The sequence below is a fragment of the Lucilia cuprina genome, chromosome 5, assembly GCF_022045245.1.
Source record: "Lucilia cuprina isolate Lc7/37 chromosome 5, ASM2204524v1, whole genome shotgun sequence".
In the NCBI taxonomy this organism is placed as follows: Eukaryota; Metazoa; Arthropoda; class Insecta; order Diptera; family Calliphoridae; genus Lucilia; species Lucilia cuprina.
The window spans coordinates 39,800,344-39,820,960 of NC_060953.1; the positions used below are offsets into that span (position 1 = coordinate 39,800,344).

Sequence of the window (20,617 nt, forward strand, 5' to 3'; positions counted from 1 at the left end):
GATAGATAGATAGATAGATAGATAGATAGATAGATAGATAGATAGATAGATAGATAGATAGATAGATAGATAGATAGATAGGTAGTTAGTTAGTTAGTTAGTTAGTTATTTAGTTATTTAGTTAGGTAGTTTGTTAGTTAGTTAGGTAGTTTGTTAGTTAGTTAGTTAGTTAGTTAGTTAGTTGGTAACTTACTAAATTATTTAGTCAGTTCAGCAGAAGTATGTTTCTTTCAGCTTCTACTGTGCGAGTTATACACAAACTGTCATTACTTTTTGGGAACACCTTAATAAAAAAAACTTGCGTTGATTTCCTTTGTAGACACAAATAACATACAATCATAAATATAAATCAAAAAATTTACCAAGACATAACAAAACAAAAAGCGAGAAGACGCAACAAAAAACCTAAACATTAACTACGATTTTTAAATCCTTTTCAGTTTATTTTCAATTTCTATTAAATTTTATTTGTTGAGAAAGAGCAAATCAAAACAGAAAACCTAGAAAAATAACTTATATACACCATTTTTACTCTCTCAGAGAGCTCTGTGATTCCTCTCTAATGCGCGTTTGTCTGTCAATAAATCTCCCTGAGAAATACATAGTCCTTTCTTGTTTTTGACTCAATTGTTTTACAAGAAATTCACCACTTTGATACCATTAAGCAAATCACTGCCAAAATTATCACTAACAACAGGACATTGTTTTTTTTTTCGTCAATTAACTTTACTTTCATCTTTGTTGTCAAGCTGGCGACTATAAAAGCACTCCACATCCTGTGCAAAGTTTCAGTTTTAAACATTACTTCGCGGTGGTCAATTAGAAACGGTTAAACAAAAAAAAAACGGAAAATAATTCAAGTTTGTGATGGTTTGAAGAAAAATTCAAGTTTAATGGAAAAAATGTATAAAAAATAAATAAATAAAAAATACAAAAATATTAAAATTATATAAAAATTTTAAATAAAAAAATGTTTATCTACATCTATCAACAAATTTTGTTTAACTTCAACATTTTTAATAAATAAAATTATTTAAATAAAAGTTTCTTTAATAACAAACTTATCTATAACTATCATGATATTTTAATATAAATTAACATTTGGCGGCTATTTACAAACTAAAAAAAAAAAAATAAAGTAACCTGTTCAAAAGTTTTGTTTAAAAAAAATCATAAAAGTTTTTTTGCCTTAAACAATTGCCGTTAACAAAAAAAAATAAGTAATAAAAATTTAAGTGCAAAAGTTTTTCTTCTTTTTATAACTTTGAAGGAACATTTTCCTTTAGTAAACCAAAACAAAAAAATAAAATTGTAAATTATGAATGTTACAGTTTGGGTGAGGTGTTTACAGTTTAATATAACTTCTCTTGGGTTTCTCCTTAATTAATTGTTTTTTTAATTGGCTTAAAAATAAATTAACATATTGTTAAATGTAAAACGTTTAGATGTGATTCTGTTCATGGAAATTGTGTATATTTTTTGCTTAAAAACTGTGTAAATTTGAGTTAAATAATAAAAATTTGCAAGCATTTCATTCTAAGGTCAAATGGGTTAATTTTTAGCTTGAATTGTTATTTAAATTATTTAACAAATTTATAGTGTTATATGAGTCTACTATTGTTGTATAAATTTACATTCAGCCCAAACATTTTCTTTATATTCAATACAATACATTTTAATGCCTAAAAGTATGCTTTGTAATCTAACTCATAACACTCTGTTACACAACATACTGAAATGTAACATTTCACAAAATATGTATGCAACCGAAAAATTTATGTAAAAGTCACTTAAAAGTCACTTTTAACTAATTTTTTAAAAAATGAAAAAATTGTCCTTGATACCAGAGTTATAAATAAGAATCCTGCCTGATTTTGGCATTAACACAACAATAACAAGACACCGTTTTATATGTAACTTGTAACCTGAATACAAAAACAACATTTACTTTATGAAGCTGCCTTTTGTTGTTGTAATTTCGTTTTGTCTAAATGTGCACAAAAAGTCTCATTTTGAAAGAAATTTTCAAAGGTTGTCTCAGATTTTTACTTATACTTCTGTTTTTTATATCAGATTTTACTTATATTTTTAAGGTTTTTGTCCTAGGACAGCTGTTTTTAGATAACAAACTTTTTAAAATCCCATTTTAAAAAATTGTTAAAGATTTTGGGTTCTAAAAATATCTGGGTGTTCAGAAAATTTACTTTCAAGGAACATACAGACGGACATAACTTAATCGACAACGCTTAATTAGTAAGTGGAAGATATTTTCTTTATTGACAATTGTACGAAACGACATTTTCCCCCCTCTTTAAGGAACTATCGAATTTTTTCGATAGCATTTTAAAACCTTTTTTTAGTTCTCTTTAATTTTGTTATATGTAAACCGTTATTTAATTTAATAAGGTATCCTTTGTTGAACTAATATAGTTTTTAATCGATTCGGTAATTAAGACAATCATAAGCTAACAGTGCGTATACATAATATATATTTAATTACATATGTAAATATCAAGTATACGCCATTATGTCTGCGGTGATTGACATATTTATTCTTAATGTTAAATTAGGTTTTTAAGATTTATAGGAGGATATATACTACATCATATCCGAAGAAATACACATAGGCCACCATCGGAACTGTTGTGGCTCCTTTTCATTAATTTTGTTTTTTAATTATTATTTTCAGTGTTCATAAAATCAATTTCCTTGAATTTCATAGAATTTTCCAATCAGTGTTTGAGAGAAATGTTATTTCCGTAATAAAAACACAAAACAAAACAAATTTCGATGAATGCCTGACAATGACAAACAAGGTGCTCCAAAGTTTTACTGTCTCTCTATATGCTCTACAATCGTCCGAATCCGCACGTTCAATTTTGTAAAGATGTGATCGTAAACCTGTGTTTTCACTCACACTACGTAGCATCGTACTAAGATTTGCTAATTTGGAGATTTCTCGTATTTCTCTCATCACGGTAAGCCGATAGGATCTTTGTCCTTTTGGCCACCGTTTCGTTATTCCAAAAAGCTTTAGTTGCGTCGAATGATTTTGTGTTCATTAGGTTAACTACCTCGAGATCTTTTCTCTTTAAAGCTACTTATTACATTCGCCCTTTCGTTGCGAATACTCCCGAGTGACCTGGTACCCAATTGATGTAAACCGTACCTCTGGGAGAATATTCAGTTAAAGCTTTCTTACAATCCAATACGATGTTAGATTTAATTTTATCACCTGCTGTCGGTAAATATGTCTATTAAGCCCTGTGGACGCAATACATATTTATTGCAATCAAATTTAAACATTCGGTTTTTATGCGGACTTCACCTGGAAGCTTGTGTAACTATTAGGTAAACGGTGTTATATTTCTGTTTCTAGGCCCTTACTTACTTTCTCCATTTTCCTAATGTCCTGACTTACCAAGACATTCTACTAGGATCAGCGTGTCCATTATATATTTTGTTCGGCTGTAAACGCCGCTTCATGCCTTTACAGAGCACAGTGAAACATTTAGCACTTTTAGAATGACAAAAATAAAAAATAAACGCTTTCCTGACGTTTATTAGAGTTCTCTGTAGAATTTTATATTTTTTAAAGTTAGGGGGATACAAAAATTTTGGCCCTGGCACCATGTATAAGCCCACAATTACTGCTGTTAAAAAACAGTTACATAAGCCAATCAGGGCTCATAAATTACTTAAAAAATACATTTTCTGTTCATTTGCAGATTTAAATTTAATAATTATATACTTTTTTTGTAAAAAGCGCGAAATTTTTATTTTATTTTAAATTTTAATAAAATTTTAAATTTTTTGTTAATCTTCTATTCAAATATTTGCGATTACATTTTGAAAAAAAATTCTAAAAGTTACAATCCTAACGATTATTAGGGATGTTATATATAGCATGTTTTAAAAATTATAGAAGAACATGCACTAGAGTATTCAATTATTCGGGTTTTGGTCTTATTCGGTTTATTCGACAAATAATTATTTGGGATTTTAAGTTGACCGGTTAATAAGCGGGTAATTCAAAATTTTTCGGTTAATCGAATAAAAAGCAAGTTGATGTTTATTTTTAAATGTCTCTTTTCTACAATATTTTTCTTCCTATAACAAACAAAATTATAATTTTTCATGTAAAATTCAATTCTTTTAAGTTTTTTTTCTCAAATATTAGAAATTATTTTCATGTGAAATTCTATTCTATATAAAGATATTAAGTTTTTGATATTTACAAGTTCCAATAAATAAATTCCAATATATAAATATATAACTATCTATTGCAGAAGAACTTATTAGAAATACTTTAGAAATTCAATACTGTTCTTCAAAACTGGATCTAGAAGTAAAGTCGATATCATTATTTTCAAGATTTCTTTTCAGAAATTTGAAGTGTTTCTGCATGAACCCATTCTAGAAGTAAATTAATCAGAACAACTTATTACAATGTTTCGGAAGTATTGTTGTACAAATCATCCAATAAATATTCTTCATTATAGAAAAGTAATTAAGATATTAATGCAGAAAGTTAATTTATTATAAACATATTGAATTTTGTATAAGATATATAAGTAGTAATTTTATTGTTTAATAATAAGTTTTTCTTAATCGGTTAATTGATATAAATTCGGTTTATTCGTTATTTGATATTTGGCAATTTTCATTTGTTCTAAAAGTGCCTCCACATATACCCAAGCCGCACCCAGAAGTAATTTAATAAGTATAAAACTTTTTGTCCCAAGAATTCTACAAGAAATCATATAAACCTTTTTTTAACATTTAAATCAACCTAAAGCTTCAATAAAACTGCATTACCATAGATTTTTTCGGAATTTTGTTCACTGATATCGCCGTTTTTTATGGGCCAATTTTTTCCGCTATTTATATTGAATTATTTAACTTATTAAATATTATTTAATTTATTAATTATCTTGAATTATTTAATATTTTAATAATTTATATTATTAATTCAACAGACAGACGGACATAACTTAATATATTTTGCTATCTATAAGGATCTAGATTATATACGTATGTACTTTATAGAGCTTGAAAAAAAAATATTTTGGAAATAACAAAAGGAATGACAGACCTATACGAAGATGAAGAATATAAAAAACCTTTTAAAGTTAACAAAGCCGCTCAAGTTTATGTTTTTTTTTTTTTAAATATTTATATTTATTTTTTGTAATTTTAATTGGAATTTTTGCTTAAATCGGATTATTTCATTCTAAAATCTGTTAAAAACTCCACATAGGGTTAATTCAGTTTTTTTTTTTAACATTTAAACCCTTTGATTAAATGAAATCTAACAAATTATAAACTCACTTCAAAAGACTTTATCCCAAGATTTTCAAAGTCTTTAGAAATTCCTTTGTTTTAGTAAAAGGTTATTTTCTTCTAAACAAAAACCTTTAAACTTTTTTAGTTGAATTTCTTATACGTTTCTGATGTCATGCTATGTTTTTTTATTTTGAAACCACAAGAACATTAAAAATTTCTTTAGCATAAATGGTTGCTAGAAATTAAATATATTTAAAAATGTCTTTTCTTTGTTTAGTAAACAATATTAAAAGGATAATTTTTAAAAAGGTATTTAAAAAATATCAAATGTTCTTTTGAAATTTAACTTAAAATTTAAAAACATAAATATTAAATATTATAGAGAGATAGGAAAAGATTAACTCACCTGAGAGTAGTGTACAAGACCATTAACTAAAATAAAAGAAAATTTATTTGTTGGTTAAAAGATTTAAAGTTGAAACGAATTCTTAAAAAAAGAAAATATTTATTTAATAATTAAAAGCAACAGTTTAATGAAATGAAATATTTTTTTTGGAAATTTATTTAAGGTTTATTTTTAAAATGTTCTAAGTCATAAAACCTAATATATTATTTTTATTAAATTCAGGATTTTTATTAGATTCCAAGGAATGTAAGTCCTATTGTCCGTCTGTCTTTCGGTTTAAAACATTTTAAGGTTCTAAAAAATAGCTAAAAGATGTATTTGAAATTGAAAATCGGTAAAATCGTTACATATTTCATCACTTCAAAAAGTGCTATTAGTTATCTTGAGTTCTGCTTAGTTTCGATCTAAGGTACCATAAAGGACCTTTTCAGCAAATTCTTCCAAATATTCATTTTATAAATTTCTTTTTTGTTTAATATTAACTAGTTACGATTATTTCAACTAGTTTTTAATCTATGTGGTAATTAAGGCATTCATAAACTTACAGTGCGTATACTTAATATTTATTTAATTTCATATGAAAATATCAAGTATACGCCATCATGTCTGCAGTGACTAAGACATACTATTTATTTTTAACGTTAAATTAATTATATAAACATTTTATTTAATATAATGATATGTTTAAAGACTTAATTACAACAAAAACTCATTTAAAATTTAACCATGAAAACATTAACAGACTGTTTATGAAGAAAATATTTTTGTTTTGGGGGGAAAGTTAATCATATGAAAACTGATATGAAATAATATTTTAGATTTTATTACTTTTTTTGGCAAAAAAAGAGATTTTTTACAAGAGGGCTCAAAGGGGAATAAGGCAAAATATGGCCCTATCCTTATAAGTGTTGGTAAGGGGAGTTAAGTCTACTTCATGTGTTATTAGTGTTTGTAAGTGAATTTTGACCATTAAGGCAATTTCTGAAGTTGTATCGAGCTAGGGTCATTTAAAGTTCTATAAAACTAAGTTTTGTCGACTTTTGTAGACATAATAGATCATTTAAATTAATTATAAGATTAAAGGCCCTATTTGGGGGGGTGGGGTGTACGGTTGCATAGGGACTAGTCGAAATAATGGACCGATTTTAACTATTTTCAATAGGCTTCGTCCTTGGGCGCACAAAGTTTATACGGACAGCCAGCCAGACGGACGGACGGACATAGCCTAATCGACTCCAAAAATTATTCTAAGCCGATTGGTATACCTTAAGGTGGGAATAGGACGAATATTTTTGTATGTTTCAAACATCAGCACAAACCCAATATACTATCCCCACTAAAGTGGTGTAGGGTATAAACATTTTCGAAAATCCCTTCTTAGTAGATCTTTATAACCAAAAAAACACTTCTACAGTGAAAATTTCAGATTTAGCCTTTAGGGCTCTTTGAAAATGAATCAGAGAGTCAGTAACGCAATGTTTTTTATACCCTACACCACTATAGTGGTTTCATTATTACAAGAGCCCTTAAGGGATTCCCTCACCTATAGTGTTAACTTAGCTTTGGGTGCTTCGTATGATTTTGTCTTCATCAGATTAACTAACTCGAGCTTTCTTCTCTTCGAAGCTATAACATACGCCCTTTTCCTTGCCAACTACTCCCAAGTGGCTTGGTACTCATATGATGTAAACCTTACCTCTGGGAGAGAATTCAGTTAAACCTTTCTCGCAATCCAATGCGGTCTTAGATATCGTCTTAATTGCCTTCTTGCTGTCGGGTTATTTATTTAGTCCTGTAGGAACCATATTTATTCTAATCTAATTTTCAAATTCCATTACTGTTCGGACTTCTGTCTGAAAGCTTTTGTTATGATTAGATAAACGGTAATATATTTCTGCATCAAAGCAAAATGCACTATTTGAAAAAAGCAAACAGTACCAAAAATCGTTCTCATATAGAATCTTATTCATATTTAATTTCAAATGTTTTTATCTTAAAGAAAACACAAAAGTACCAAAAACTTTATTCTTACAAATTTTATTTTACGTACCAATATTAATAGTACTATTAAGAGAAACCTGCCAAAGGTACTATTTGAATAATGAAAAGTAACAATAAAATCTTCTATAAGGGATATTTAAGGAACTTTTTCATGCTTCAAAAAGGTACTTTTTTCTATTACATAAATTTCGTAAAATAATATAGACGTTTCCAGGCAGAAATCTATTTCATATTCAAAAATTCGGTCCAGCCAGACACACAAAAAAAGAACTACTTTATATAAAAATTTAGATATAGGTTTATAATATTAGGATTAAAACATATTCCCCATTTGCAATCATAAAATTTTATATTTTGACTCATAAATTTTCATTGTGTTCCATCATAAGTTTTTTTTTACTGTCACTTACAATATAATTTTTATAAAAATCATTCAACTGTATACGTTCTTTTGGCTAAGATATGAACTGTTTATTACACTTGTTTAAATTGCAAATAATTTTATAGACAATTTTAAACAAAATTCATTTACAATTTTGGTTGGGTATATTGATTTTAGTCATTTCGTTTGTAACACATTCAGAAATAGTGGAGAAATTTCGAAAAAAAAGGAAAGAAAACTGAACATTTCTTATGGGTTTCAGTACCGTTGCACAGACCTAGAGGGAGAAGTATTTTAGAGTTCATGTTTTGAGTTTGGATGCTATAACTTCGTTGTGTCCAAATGTCAAATCTTCCAGATCACTATCAGGCCTATTGTGAACTTCATTATTTGGAATGTTATATAGTAGTTGAAAGTATTAGTTAATGTTAGATGTTTCGAAACTCAGTTTCATGAGCGTAATTCCTTAGATTTTTCCAATCGTTGTTTATGAGGATTGTTATAATCGGAATTGTTTCTTTCCTTTAGATATTTGTTTGTCATTTCGACGATAGACAAGCAATAGAAAGGAAAGTGTTTCAGAGTTTCACGCTTCTCTTTACATTCTTTAGTTTATTAATCCGCACTTCCTAATTATAAACACAGTTATCCTGTGTTTCCGGCCAGTTTTGTCCCTCCAGTTTAAAGCCTCTTGCTTTAATATTCCTCTTGACCATAATTTCCTATCTGGGATCAGTGCTTCAAAGTTTTCGTCGTATTATTTGTCTAGTCCGTTGTTCGAGTGTTCAGTTTGATGACGTTTCATACCACTGCCTTATATCTTATATATATTTCAGTAGGGGATTATGTAACAATGTTTCCAAAGACTTAAATAACATAATGCTCATGGTCCCACAGAAAAGTCTATTTCGGTGACAGTAGGGTATTAAACTTTTACACAACGCACATCAAAACATACGCATTTGTGATCTATCGGCAAGATTGGACCGAATAATTCACTACAAAGAGAATACGTTATAGGCCTCATTTCGTGCCTGTGGGTTTCCGAGGTTCATGTTGCTCCGATGTCAATAATTGAATTTCCGATCCAGGAAAATATTTGAATAATTAACTATGTCGGTCGGCGATATCCTTTTGTCTAGGAGTAAAGGAGATATCAATTTCATCTTCATAAGCATTTAGTTAGTTAGTTAGTTAGTTAGTTAGTTAGTTAATTAGTTAGTTAGTTAGTTAGTTAGTTAGGCCTCATTTCGCGCCTGTGGGTTTCCGAGGTTCATGTTGCTCCGATGTCAATAATTGAATTTCCGATCCAGGAAAACATTTGAATAATTAACTATGTCGATCGGCGGTATCCTTTTGTCTAGGAGTAAAGGAGATATCAATTTCATCTTCATAAGCATTTAGTTAGTTAGTTAGTTAGTTAGTTAGTTAGTTAGTTAGTTAGTTAGTTAGTTAGTTAGTTAGTTAGTTAGTTAGTTAGTTAGTTAGTTAGTTATTTAATTAGTTAGTTAGTTAGTTAGTTAGTTAGTTAGTTAGTTAGTTAGTTAGTTAGTTAGTTAGTTAGTTAGTTAGTTAGTTAGTTAGTTAGTTAGTTAGTTAGTTAGTTAGTTAGTTAGTAAGTTAGTTAGTCAGTTAGTTAGTTAGTTAGTTAGTTAGTTAGTTAGTTAGTTAGTTAGTTATTTAGTTAGTTTGTTAGTTAGTTAGTTAGTTAGTTAGTTAGTTAGTTAGTTAGTTAGTTAGCTAGCTAGTTAGTTACTTTGGAAGGAGGATGTATATATATATAAAATTCGAAGAAATACCCCTACGCCTCTATCGGGCCTGCAGTGCGCCCCTTATCCTTGAGAAGTGCCTCAGGTGAGAAACGACCCCATATCAGTATCACCTTCATAGTAGACATTCAATGAATGTTTTAAGTTTAGCTGGATTGAGGCTTAAGACTTTCTCCTCCAATGAAAATTCGATATATTTTGATTGCCATATAGTAAGTGAACCTGCAAACTGCAACTAATATTACATCCTTATCCCATTCCTCGACAGCTGGTTTTAATTACCGGAATGACCCGATATTATTGGCCAAGGACTGTCAACCATAGCAACAACTACACTACAACTTTCTCCTTATGTAGTCCAGTCGTAATATCTCTACTTTAGTCACTCCTTTTCCTCCAAAGAGGACTCGATTTCTTTGGCCTCCATATGGCCAATCAATCATAAATAAATGTTGAACCAAAAAACCTATATGGAACTTATATGATCCACTTTAACCTTCAAAATCTCGATATATATACAATTGAAAATCATTCTGATAATCATTTAAATTTACTTTAAATCTACAACACACATTCTTCCGGTGGTGGGTATCTAAGATTCGTTATAAACGAATATAACATTTTTGCTTGTTTTTCTTTTTCTGCTGCTGCTATATATGCCGCCAATTTTTATATTAAAATTGTTCAATAAATTTACAAATATAATTAAATCTATCTGCATTGCTGTTAATATTTGTCATTGATTTTATACGTTTCGCATTGTAACAGTAAATGTAGTAGATTTAAATGGAAAACAAAGCAATAAATTCACTTATTCATACACATATAAGCTGCCAATGTAATTGTATTAATTTTTTGTAATAACATTATATTAAAGCATTTTTTTTTTTTTTTTTGTAAAATTTAAAATTTAAGATTTTCAATTTCAGTGTAGGTAGTTATAGGTTTTATTAAATAAATTTTAAAACTAAAATCTAAAACAAAATATTTAATTCTAAAATTTTTAGATTATTAAATAATCAACCTTAAGGATGAGCTAGGGTCATATGAGTTTGTAGGACCATAATTAAAAAAAAAATTCTTAAAAAAATTAAATTATTGTTTTCGCTTAAAAAGTAGTACATATATGTAGCATAGCTTAAGGCTGCTTAATTTATTTTCTATAAATTAAATGCTTTTAGATTATGAAATTTCATTCAATTCGTTTTGTTTTATGTTTCTATTTTTATACAAAAGTTGTTAAAATAATATTAAACTTTTACACGTTTCATTCACAAGGGATTATTTCTAAAAGAAAATCAAAACTTATTAATGATATTATTATCCATTATGTAACGCTTTTTTGTAAGCTTTAAACACAATACTTATTCAATCATCAATTGATAAATACACACATAAATCCTAAGGCTAAATAATGTCAAAAAATTTAGGAAAAATTTCCAAATAATTGACTTGTTTTTTTAAGAAAGAAACACAACTTGTAGAAAATATATTAACTATGCTAGTCTTTAAAAAGTTGTTTTAGTCTTTTCTGTATTCCATCACTTAAAGATTTGTTTATTTTTCATATGTTCTTAAATTTTTAATGAATTCCAAATATCATAAAGAAATTTTTTTATTTATATTTCCAATGTAAACACTCAACCAGTTAATTTTAAATTACATTTTAACCACATTTTGTTGGTTTTTGAAAAAACGGCTGAGTAAATAAAAAAACAAACAAAGAATGACAATAATCATGAATTTTAATAAATTCTGCTGTATTTAATTAATTCAAAATATATAATTCTAACTAATTTAGTAATAATATGTAGAAAGGAAATATTAACAATATATTTAATAGAATTTTAATTATTGTTGCATATTGTTAGTAGATTTAAATGTTTATGGAGAATTTAATAAACTCATTAAATATATGCAAAATTAATCATAATAGATCTAATCAATAGTCAAATCAGAATGTTTAATAGAAAAGTATACAAAGCAGTAATAAACTAGTCCAAATTTCATTCTGTATACAAGTCAATAGACTTGTTCATACACCAATAGACTAATTTATACTCCAGTCAATAGACGAGGACACACACTAGTTAAAAGACTAGTACATAGACTATTCAATGTACAAGTGAAAAGAATAGTCAACACACGAATACCTTGATCAGTCCATAGACTAGTCAATAGACTTGTTCATACACAAATCAATCTACTCATACTCTAGTTCATAGATTAGTCCATATAGAAGTTAATAGACTAGTCAACACACATATCTCTAGATCAGTCCATAGACTAGTCAGTAGACTACTCCATAGAGTAGTTAATACACTAGTCCATAATCTAATCTATATACTAGTACACACACTAGTCAGCAGTCTAAAGAACAGCCAATAGACAAGTCCATATACTAGTTCACACACTAGTCAATAGACTAGTTCATAGACTAGTTCATATACTAGTCAATAGACTAGTTCATATACATAGACAATTCCATAGACTAGGCCATACACTAGTCAATAGACTAGTTTAGACAATAACCAGTAGACCAGTCCATAGACTAGCCCATACACTAGTCACTACACTAGTTCATACAATAGTCAGTAAAAGAGTTCATAGAATAGTCAAATAACTAGCTCACACACTAGTCAAAAGACTAGTTAATGCCCTGGTAAACCGACTAGTTAATGCACTAGTCAACCGACTAGTCTATATACAAGTCAATAGACTAGTCAACACACTAATCCTTAGATTAGTCCATAGACTTCTGCATATACTAATCAATATACTAGCCCATAATCTAATCAATAGACTAGATTACACACTAGTCGACAGTCCATAGATCAATCAACACAATAATACAAAGACCATAGACTAGTCAAAGGACTAGTCCATATACTAGTTTACACACTTATCGATAAACTAGTCAACACACTAATTCCTAGACCACAGACAAGTTAATAGACTAGTTCACACATTAGTCATTAGACTTGTTCATACAATAGTCAAATGACTAGTCCATACACTAGTCAAAAAACTAGTCACTACTCTAATCCACTTCTCCGTGCACTAGTCAATATACAAGTCCATATACTAATTACAATATACTAAATTCCAGACCATACACTAATTCCTAGACCACAGACAAGTCAATAGAAAAGTCCATACATTAGTCATTAGACTAGTTCATACAATAGTTAGTAGACGAGTTCATAAAAAAGTCAAATGATTAGTCCATACACCAGTCAAAAGACTAGTCACTACACTAATCAAGCGACTAGTCCACAGAGTGAAAAGACTTGCCTATACACACATCATATAATAGTCAGTCACTACTTCATAGAATAGTCAAAAGACTAATCCATACACTTGTCAATAGACTAGTCCACAAATAAGTCAACTTACTAGTGAATAGACTAGACCATACACTAATCAAGAGGACAGTCCATAGTCAATAGACTAGACAACAAACTATACTGTGTACCTATCTATAGACTAGATCATAAACTTAGTAGACAAGTTTATAGAATGGTCAATAGATTAGATCATAAAATAGTCAATATACCAGTTCATAAATTAGTCAACTGACTAGTTCACAAATCATGCTCTAGTCAATAGATTACTCCACGAACTAGTCAAAAGACAAGTCAACACATTAGTCCATAGACTAGTTTATAAAGTCAGTAGACTAGATCATACACTAGTCAATAGACTTTTTATCTAAAAGACTAATCAATAGACTATGCAGGCAGGTCTGTAGGCAAGCTAATAAACTAGTCAATGCCCTAAACCATAGATCAGTTTATAGGCTAGCGAATAAACTAGTCCATAGACTAGTCAATAGACTTGTCCATAGACTAGTCAACACAAATAAACCAGCATATAGACTGGTCAATAGTTTAGTTCATAGATTCGTCAAAAGATTCATCCATAGAGTAGAATATAAATTTGTCCATAGATTAGCCCATAGAATAGTCTAAAAAGGAGATCAAGGACTAGTCTATAGACAAGTCAATAGTCTAGTCGAAAGACCGAACAATATAGACTTAGGTCGACTAGTTCATGACTAGTACATAGACTAAGTTAAAGGATACGAAATATTCAAACAACAATTATTGCTAAAAAAAAATAAAAAAAACAACATGAGATTATGTATAAATATATGTAATACCTCCCTAATCTTACATTCTACTACACATATACAAACAAATTTTCCATATAAAAAGGAAAACCACACACACACAATATAATGTTTTAATCCTTTTAACAACAAACCAATCACTTAAACTTATCAATATGTTAACAAAAAAAAAAAATACATAAAACTAACAAATAAAAATTTTCTTAACTAAAATTTTACGCAAAAACAAAGCAAAACTTTTTTAAAACAAACAAATAATAAAATGTAAATAAATCATTACTAAATTTCAAAAACAAAATAAAAATAAAAAATAAAAAACAAAATGCAGGCAAAATAAAATCTAAGAAAATATAATTTGATTGAAAATAAAATTTGAATAAAATAACGAAACGTGGCAAAATAAATCGTGCAGAAAAGAAAATATTTAGGAAAATTTAAACAATAAATATGTAAATATTTAAACAAAAAACGAAAATATCTTTAAGATAAACAAAACTTTGTCTACAAGCTCTTCTTTAAAGAAAAACAAAATCAACATAAACCTAAAACAAAAATGAATTACATGTTTTAGTATACGAAAAAATAACAAAAAATATAAACAAATGAAGTGTTTTTTTAAAAAATAAAAATAAACCATTTCATATTATTTATTAAACAACAATAACATTGTAAAAAAAAATAATTTATGTTTTCGACAAGTTCGAATATGAAAACTTCTGCAAAACGCGATGTTATTGTAAGACCAATACGTTGTTTAATTAACGGCTGTGCTCGTGGTGCTGAATTTACGGTAAATGCTCCTTTTAAATTACCAACACAGTGGACAAGAATGTTACGCATGACACCGGTACCGAAAATAATTATCGATGATTTTATGCAGGTAATGTGTATGGGAAATGTTGACAACCATTTTTCAATGGTTGTCGGTGGTTTTTTATTATTTTCAATTTTTTTTAAATCAATTTATTATGACAATTATGCGTATACTTAATATTTATTTATTTGCATAGGTTTATATTAAGTATACGCCATTATGTATTAATATTGTAAGGATAACATAGTTCAATTAATGTTTAAGCCAACGTATACAGTTTTAAAGGATTGAGGATTGCTAAATCCGAATATAGCATCAGAATTTCTTCAACACTGCAGGTTTTTGACATAAAAGTGTCTTAAAAATCGTCATTTTGTCTAGATTTGCGTAGTGAAGACAACTTTGTTGATGAAATCAGTTATGTATCTCAAGTCTAATCTGTCGAGATGTCTTTGAGGTGTTTTAACTTAAAACTTGGAACAAGCATACAATTACAAAAAATAAAATTTTTTGTCAATTTTTGTCATAAAAGAAATCAATTGTTAAACTTTAACCGTTAAAAAATATGTTGTAGTGGAGATGATATCATCCAATAAAACTTTTTGGTAAAAAATAGCAATATTAGCAATATATAAATATAAATATAAATATAACTGAAGTAGAACTAAACTAGAACCGAACTAGAACTGAAGTGGAACTGAACTAGAACTGAACTAGAACTGAACTAGAACTGAACTAGAACTGAACTAGAACTGAACTAGAACTGAACTAGAACTGAACTAGAACTGAACTAGAACTGAACTAGAACTAAACTAGAACTGAACTAGAACTGAACTAGAACTAGAACTGAAATAGAACTGAACTATCAGGTAAACTGCTTGTTTCACAATATCTAAACAATATTTTCTTTCTTATATATATATATATATTGAAAATAAAACAAAATTTTTAATTTATTCAATATATTTGTAAGAATGAAAATGTTCTTCCGCATTTAGAGAAACCGGCAGAAAGTATTTACAAAGTTCGAACGAGAAGTTCGATCAGTTTTAATTATTTTATGTTTTATAATAATCCTTTTTTTTAGAACTTATTTAATATCACTTCCGTAGAAGTTGTTAACAAATGATTTCGAATATAAAATCAGAAGTTCACACGTTTACATTCCACAAATGTGACAACAAACCCTAACAGCATGATTTTTAAATTATTTGGTTTTGATCTGACAAAAATGTAAAAAAAAATACTTTTGCCAACTTTTATATCTACCTAATCCATTTGACATAAACTGACATCAGATTTTACATTTTTACCAAACGATAAATGTTGAGTGAAATGTAAAAAAAAAACTTTGTGGGAAGTAACAAATTTGACGTTCATTCATGCACAAACATATTCATTAGGGTCGCTCTTCGACAGTGTTGTTCTTGTTTTTTTTAACAGTAAACATAATGTGAATTACAACGGAAGTTGGTACCATGTCCACATTTTCTAGTCTACTTATTATATTTAAATTGCTCTCATAATGAATATATGAGCAAGGTAAATGTCACATTTTTGACCCAAGTTATACTAAATCGGCCATTGTAGTCTCTCAAATGTACTTTAGTAGTTCTTTTCTCAAAAAGTTCATTTTACTTTAAAGCGTAAATTGTTTGTTCGAACAAAATTGCACCATCCTTTTATTTGAATATAGTATATGTATGTATTTAACCAACCAAAAAGGCAACAGAAAATATTTTGCAAGGACAAAAGGATTTTTTAAAATATACAAATACAAACAAACATACATACAGGTATGCAATACAATATTCAGTAAATATTTCAACGAAAATGATCTATAAATGAACGTCAAGAAGTAACACAGCGGTAAACAAAAATCATAGAAAATATTTTTTTAAAAATATTTGTATTTCCAATAAAAACCATTTATTAGTTTCACCAAAAGTTAAAGTTAAAAACAATTCACCAAAAAGCTTAATTAATCTTTATAGACGAAATTGTAAGCGTTTGATGACCCCGGGTAAGGTAATTAATTTCCAAAAGATACACATAAAGAAAAATAAAAGCTAAAACATTAAACAAATATGAAGATATCAATCATACGACGAGGTGGAAAAATGTAATTACATTTCATCAATAATGAACTGAGCGATTGTTACATAAACAAAATACGCAATAAATATTTATTATTAAAAAAAAATAAAAATGTTTAATAAAATTAAGAAAAAATAAATACTAAATATGGAAAATAAAAGATTTGTATTATGACAACACCTACAAGAGATAAAATACCTGGTTTTAATAATTTTGTCATAAGATTTAATAATATTTATTAATAAAAACAATTTCGTAATATCTAACAGATTTATCTGTTTTTACTTTATTCATTAAAATAAATAATATACTTTTTTTACGAAGAATTTAATTAATGTAATAGTTTGTAAATTACACGGTTTATTAATGAAATCTAAAGAATAGTATGAAAATCATGTCAGATTTTTTTTTTTTTTTTTTTGTTATTTAATACATTTGCAATTAAACGGTTAATGAATTCAATATTTGTTGCCAACTATAATATACCTAAGTAAAATAAGTTAGTGCATTGGTTGTAAAATAATTAAAAACGAAATTGTATCTACATGATTTGATAGGATGAACATGTAATTGAATATTAAAAAGCTTTTAAGATAAAAAATAAGAAAAAAATATTTTTCCGATTAATATTTTTCATTAAAAACGAGAACTGAAGTAGAATTGAACTAAAATTTAAGTAGAACTGAATTAGAACTTAACTGGAACTGAACCAGAACTAACTAGAACTGGACTAGAACTAAACTAGGAGTAAACCAGAAATGAACTAGAACTGAACTAGAACTGAAGAAGAACTGAAAAAGAACTGAACTAGAATTGAACTAGAACTGAAATAGAACTGAACTAGAACTGAACTAGAACTGAACTAGAACTGAACTAGAACTGAACTAGAACTGAACTAGAACTGAACTAGAATTGAACTAGAATTGAACTAGAACTGAACTAGAACTGAACTAGAACTGAACTAGAACTGAACTAGAACTGAACTAGAACTGAACTTGAACTGAACTAGAACAGAACTAGTACAGAACTAGAACAGAACTAGAACAGAACTAGAACAGAACTAGAACAGAACGAGAACAGAACTAGAACTAGAACTGAACTAGAACTGAACTAGAACTGAAATAGAACTGAAATAGAACTGAACTAGAACTGAACAAGATCTGAACTAAATCGGACTAAACTAAAGCTGAACTAGTACTGAAATAGAACTAAAATGGATCTGAACTAAAATTATCCTCGATCCCTTGCTAAATTTACAACTGTTTTATAATACTTAAATCGTTATCATAATCAAAATTTAAATATGTTTTCCTCTTTTTCTGTTAAATTTTCATCATAAATAAAATCTACAAAACTGACGAGTGGAAAACGTACCAATAGTTTATTAGTTTTTACATATATCTTCCTTTATTAAACATATTTTCCTGCAGCACCTGAAGGTATTATTTTTGATTTATTTCCTAAAACATTTAACTAATTTGTAATTCATCTTTTATATCCAGAATTTTCTTAACACATACATATACTTATACTGACAACATAAACAAACATACATATGAATTTAGTTTTATTTACTTTATGATTTTTTTTTTTTTTTTGTTTCATTTATTTTCTATGAATTTATATTAACATAATTGTGTATTTATTCTGGGAATGTATTCCATGTATGCTATCACATACATGACAGTTAAGATTTCTTGACATGGCACTTTGACCACTTGAAGAAAATAAACAATTTGGCTGCCTGCTAATATCACTATAGGAACAAAGTTGCCTTTCATCATGTTTTTTTAAGAGGATTTGGAGTTTTTTTACTATTTACACACAAAAAATAAGCATTAAGTTGAACAAACTCTTAATAATTACCTGCTTTTGTGTATAAACATACTGAAGGCGGCAGCGATTTAACGCTGTTTGCGAATATACATAAATAAAAAGTATAATTCTTAACAATACAAGACCACAAATAATACAAAAAAATATGAAAAAAACTCTAAAGGAATTAACATAGAATGATGAGTCGAATGCCGTTGCCGCTTTTGTTATGTTTTTGTGATTAAAAGGAAAATAATTATTAACAATATACAAATAAATAACTAATCAATATTGTATATGTTTAATACTATTATATATTATTTCAATAGTTACCTATGCTGATCGAAAATATAGCAAATTGAATAAATATTTGTTACTTAAAGATATTTTTAATTTAAAGAGCCTTTATTAAGAGCTTTTAAAGAAAATCCTTAAAAAAGATTAAACGTTGTTCAGTTGTTGAAAAACATATTTATTGCATGAACTTTAAAGAGATTTTGGCAATATCAGAATAACAAATCTTACAAAAATAAAAGCAAACTGTTTTTGTGTAACTCATCTTTTGGCTACAGTAATAATCCGGTTAGTAGTATGAACAAGAATGTCCCTTTTTATCACCTCTGATACAATAAAACCCGAACAAGAGTAGAACAGAACTAAAACATAACTAGAAAAAAAACGAACAGAACTAGAATTGAACTAAAACTGAACTAGAACTGAACTAGAACTGAACTAAAACTGAACTAAAACTGAACTAAAACTGAACTAGAACTGAACCAGAACTGAACTAAAACTAAACCAGAACAGAACTAGAACTGAGCTAGTACTAAACTAGAACAGAACTAAAACTGAACTAGCACTGCACTAGAACTGAAATAAAACTGAACTAGCACTGCACTAGAACTGAACTAAAACTGAACTAGAACTGAACTAGAACGGAACTAAAACTGAACTAGAACTGAACTAGAACTGAACTAGAACTGAACTAGAACTGAACTAGAACTGAACTAGAACTGAACTGAACTGAACTAGAACTGAACTAGAACTGAACTAGAACTGAACTAGAACTGAACTAGAACTGAACTAGAACTGAACTAGAACTGAACTAGAACTGAACTAGAACTGAACTAGAACTGAACTAGAACTGAACTAGAACTGAACTAGAACTGAACTAGAACTGAACTAGAACTGAACTAGAACTGAACTAGAACTGAACTAGAACTGAACTAGAACTGAACTAGAACTGAACTAGAACTGAACTAGAACTGAACTAGAACTGAACTAGAACTGAACTAGAACTGAACTAGAACTGAACTAGAACTGAACTAGAACTGAACTAGAACTGAACTAGAACTGAACTAGAACTGAACTAGAACTGAACTAGAACTGAACTAGAACTGAACTAGAACTGAACTAGAACTGAACTAGAACTGAGCTAGAACTCAACTAGAACTGAACTAGAACTGAACTTGAACTGAACTAGAACTGAACTAAAACTTGACAGATACTGAACCAGAACTGAACTAAAACTTGACAGATACTGAACTAGAACAGCACTAGAACTGTAATATAAATGAACTAGAACTGAACTATAAATGGAATGAACAATTAAGTTTCACATTTAAAACTTCTAGCTATTTTCAATACTTCTAAAATATATTTTAAATAATTAAATTAAAAAACAATTTTCCTTAATTTTTCCAGGCTGCAGAAGCTGGAAATCTGGATGATTTCAAGCGTTTATATCAGGCAGATAATTCACGTTTATCTCTACAAGATGGCAAAGGACGAACGGCAGCACATCAGGCAGCTGCACGTAATAGGGTTAATATTTTACGTTATATGCGAGATCAAAATGGAGGTAATTAATTTATCTAGAATATAAAATGCAAAATAAATGTAAATCTTCTAGAAA

General features: G+C 28.3%; 1 protein-coding gene across 4 annotated transcripts in view; it reads left to right on the plus strand.

Moving 5' to 3' along the window:
- The window catches only part of LOC111678984 (transient receptor potential cation channel subfamily A member 1), a 60,894-nt gene that overhangs the window by 1,567 nt on the left and 38,710 nt on the right, over positions 1 to 20,617 (plus strand). For 2 of the 4 annotated variants that reach the window (XM_046952756.1, XM_046952757.1), the window contains exons 1-2: positions 14,360 to 14,856; positions 20,407 to 20,563. In XM_046952756.1, coding sequence (XP_046808712.1) covers positions 14,662 to 14,856; positions 20,407 to 20,563 — 352 coding nt within the window. In that variant the 5' untranslated portion in view covers positions 14,360 to 14,661. Of the gene's footprint in view, positions 1 to 14,359; positions 14,857 to 20,406; positions 20,564 to 20,617 lie in introns of those variants that run through there. The other 2 variants (XM_046952754.1, XM_046952755.1) reach the window with 1 other exon arrangement.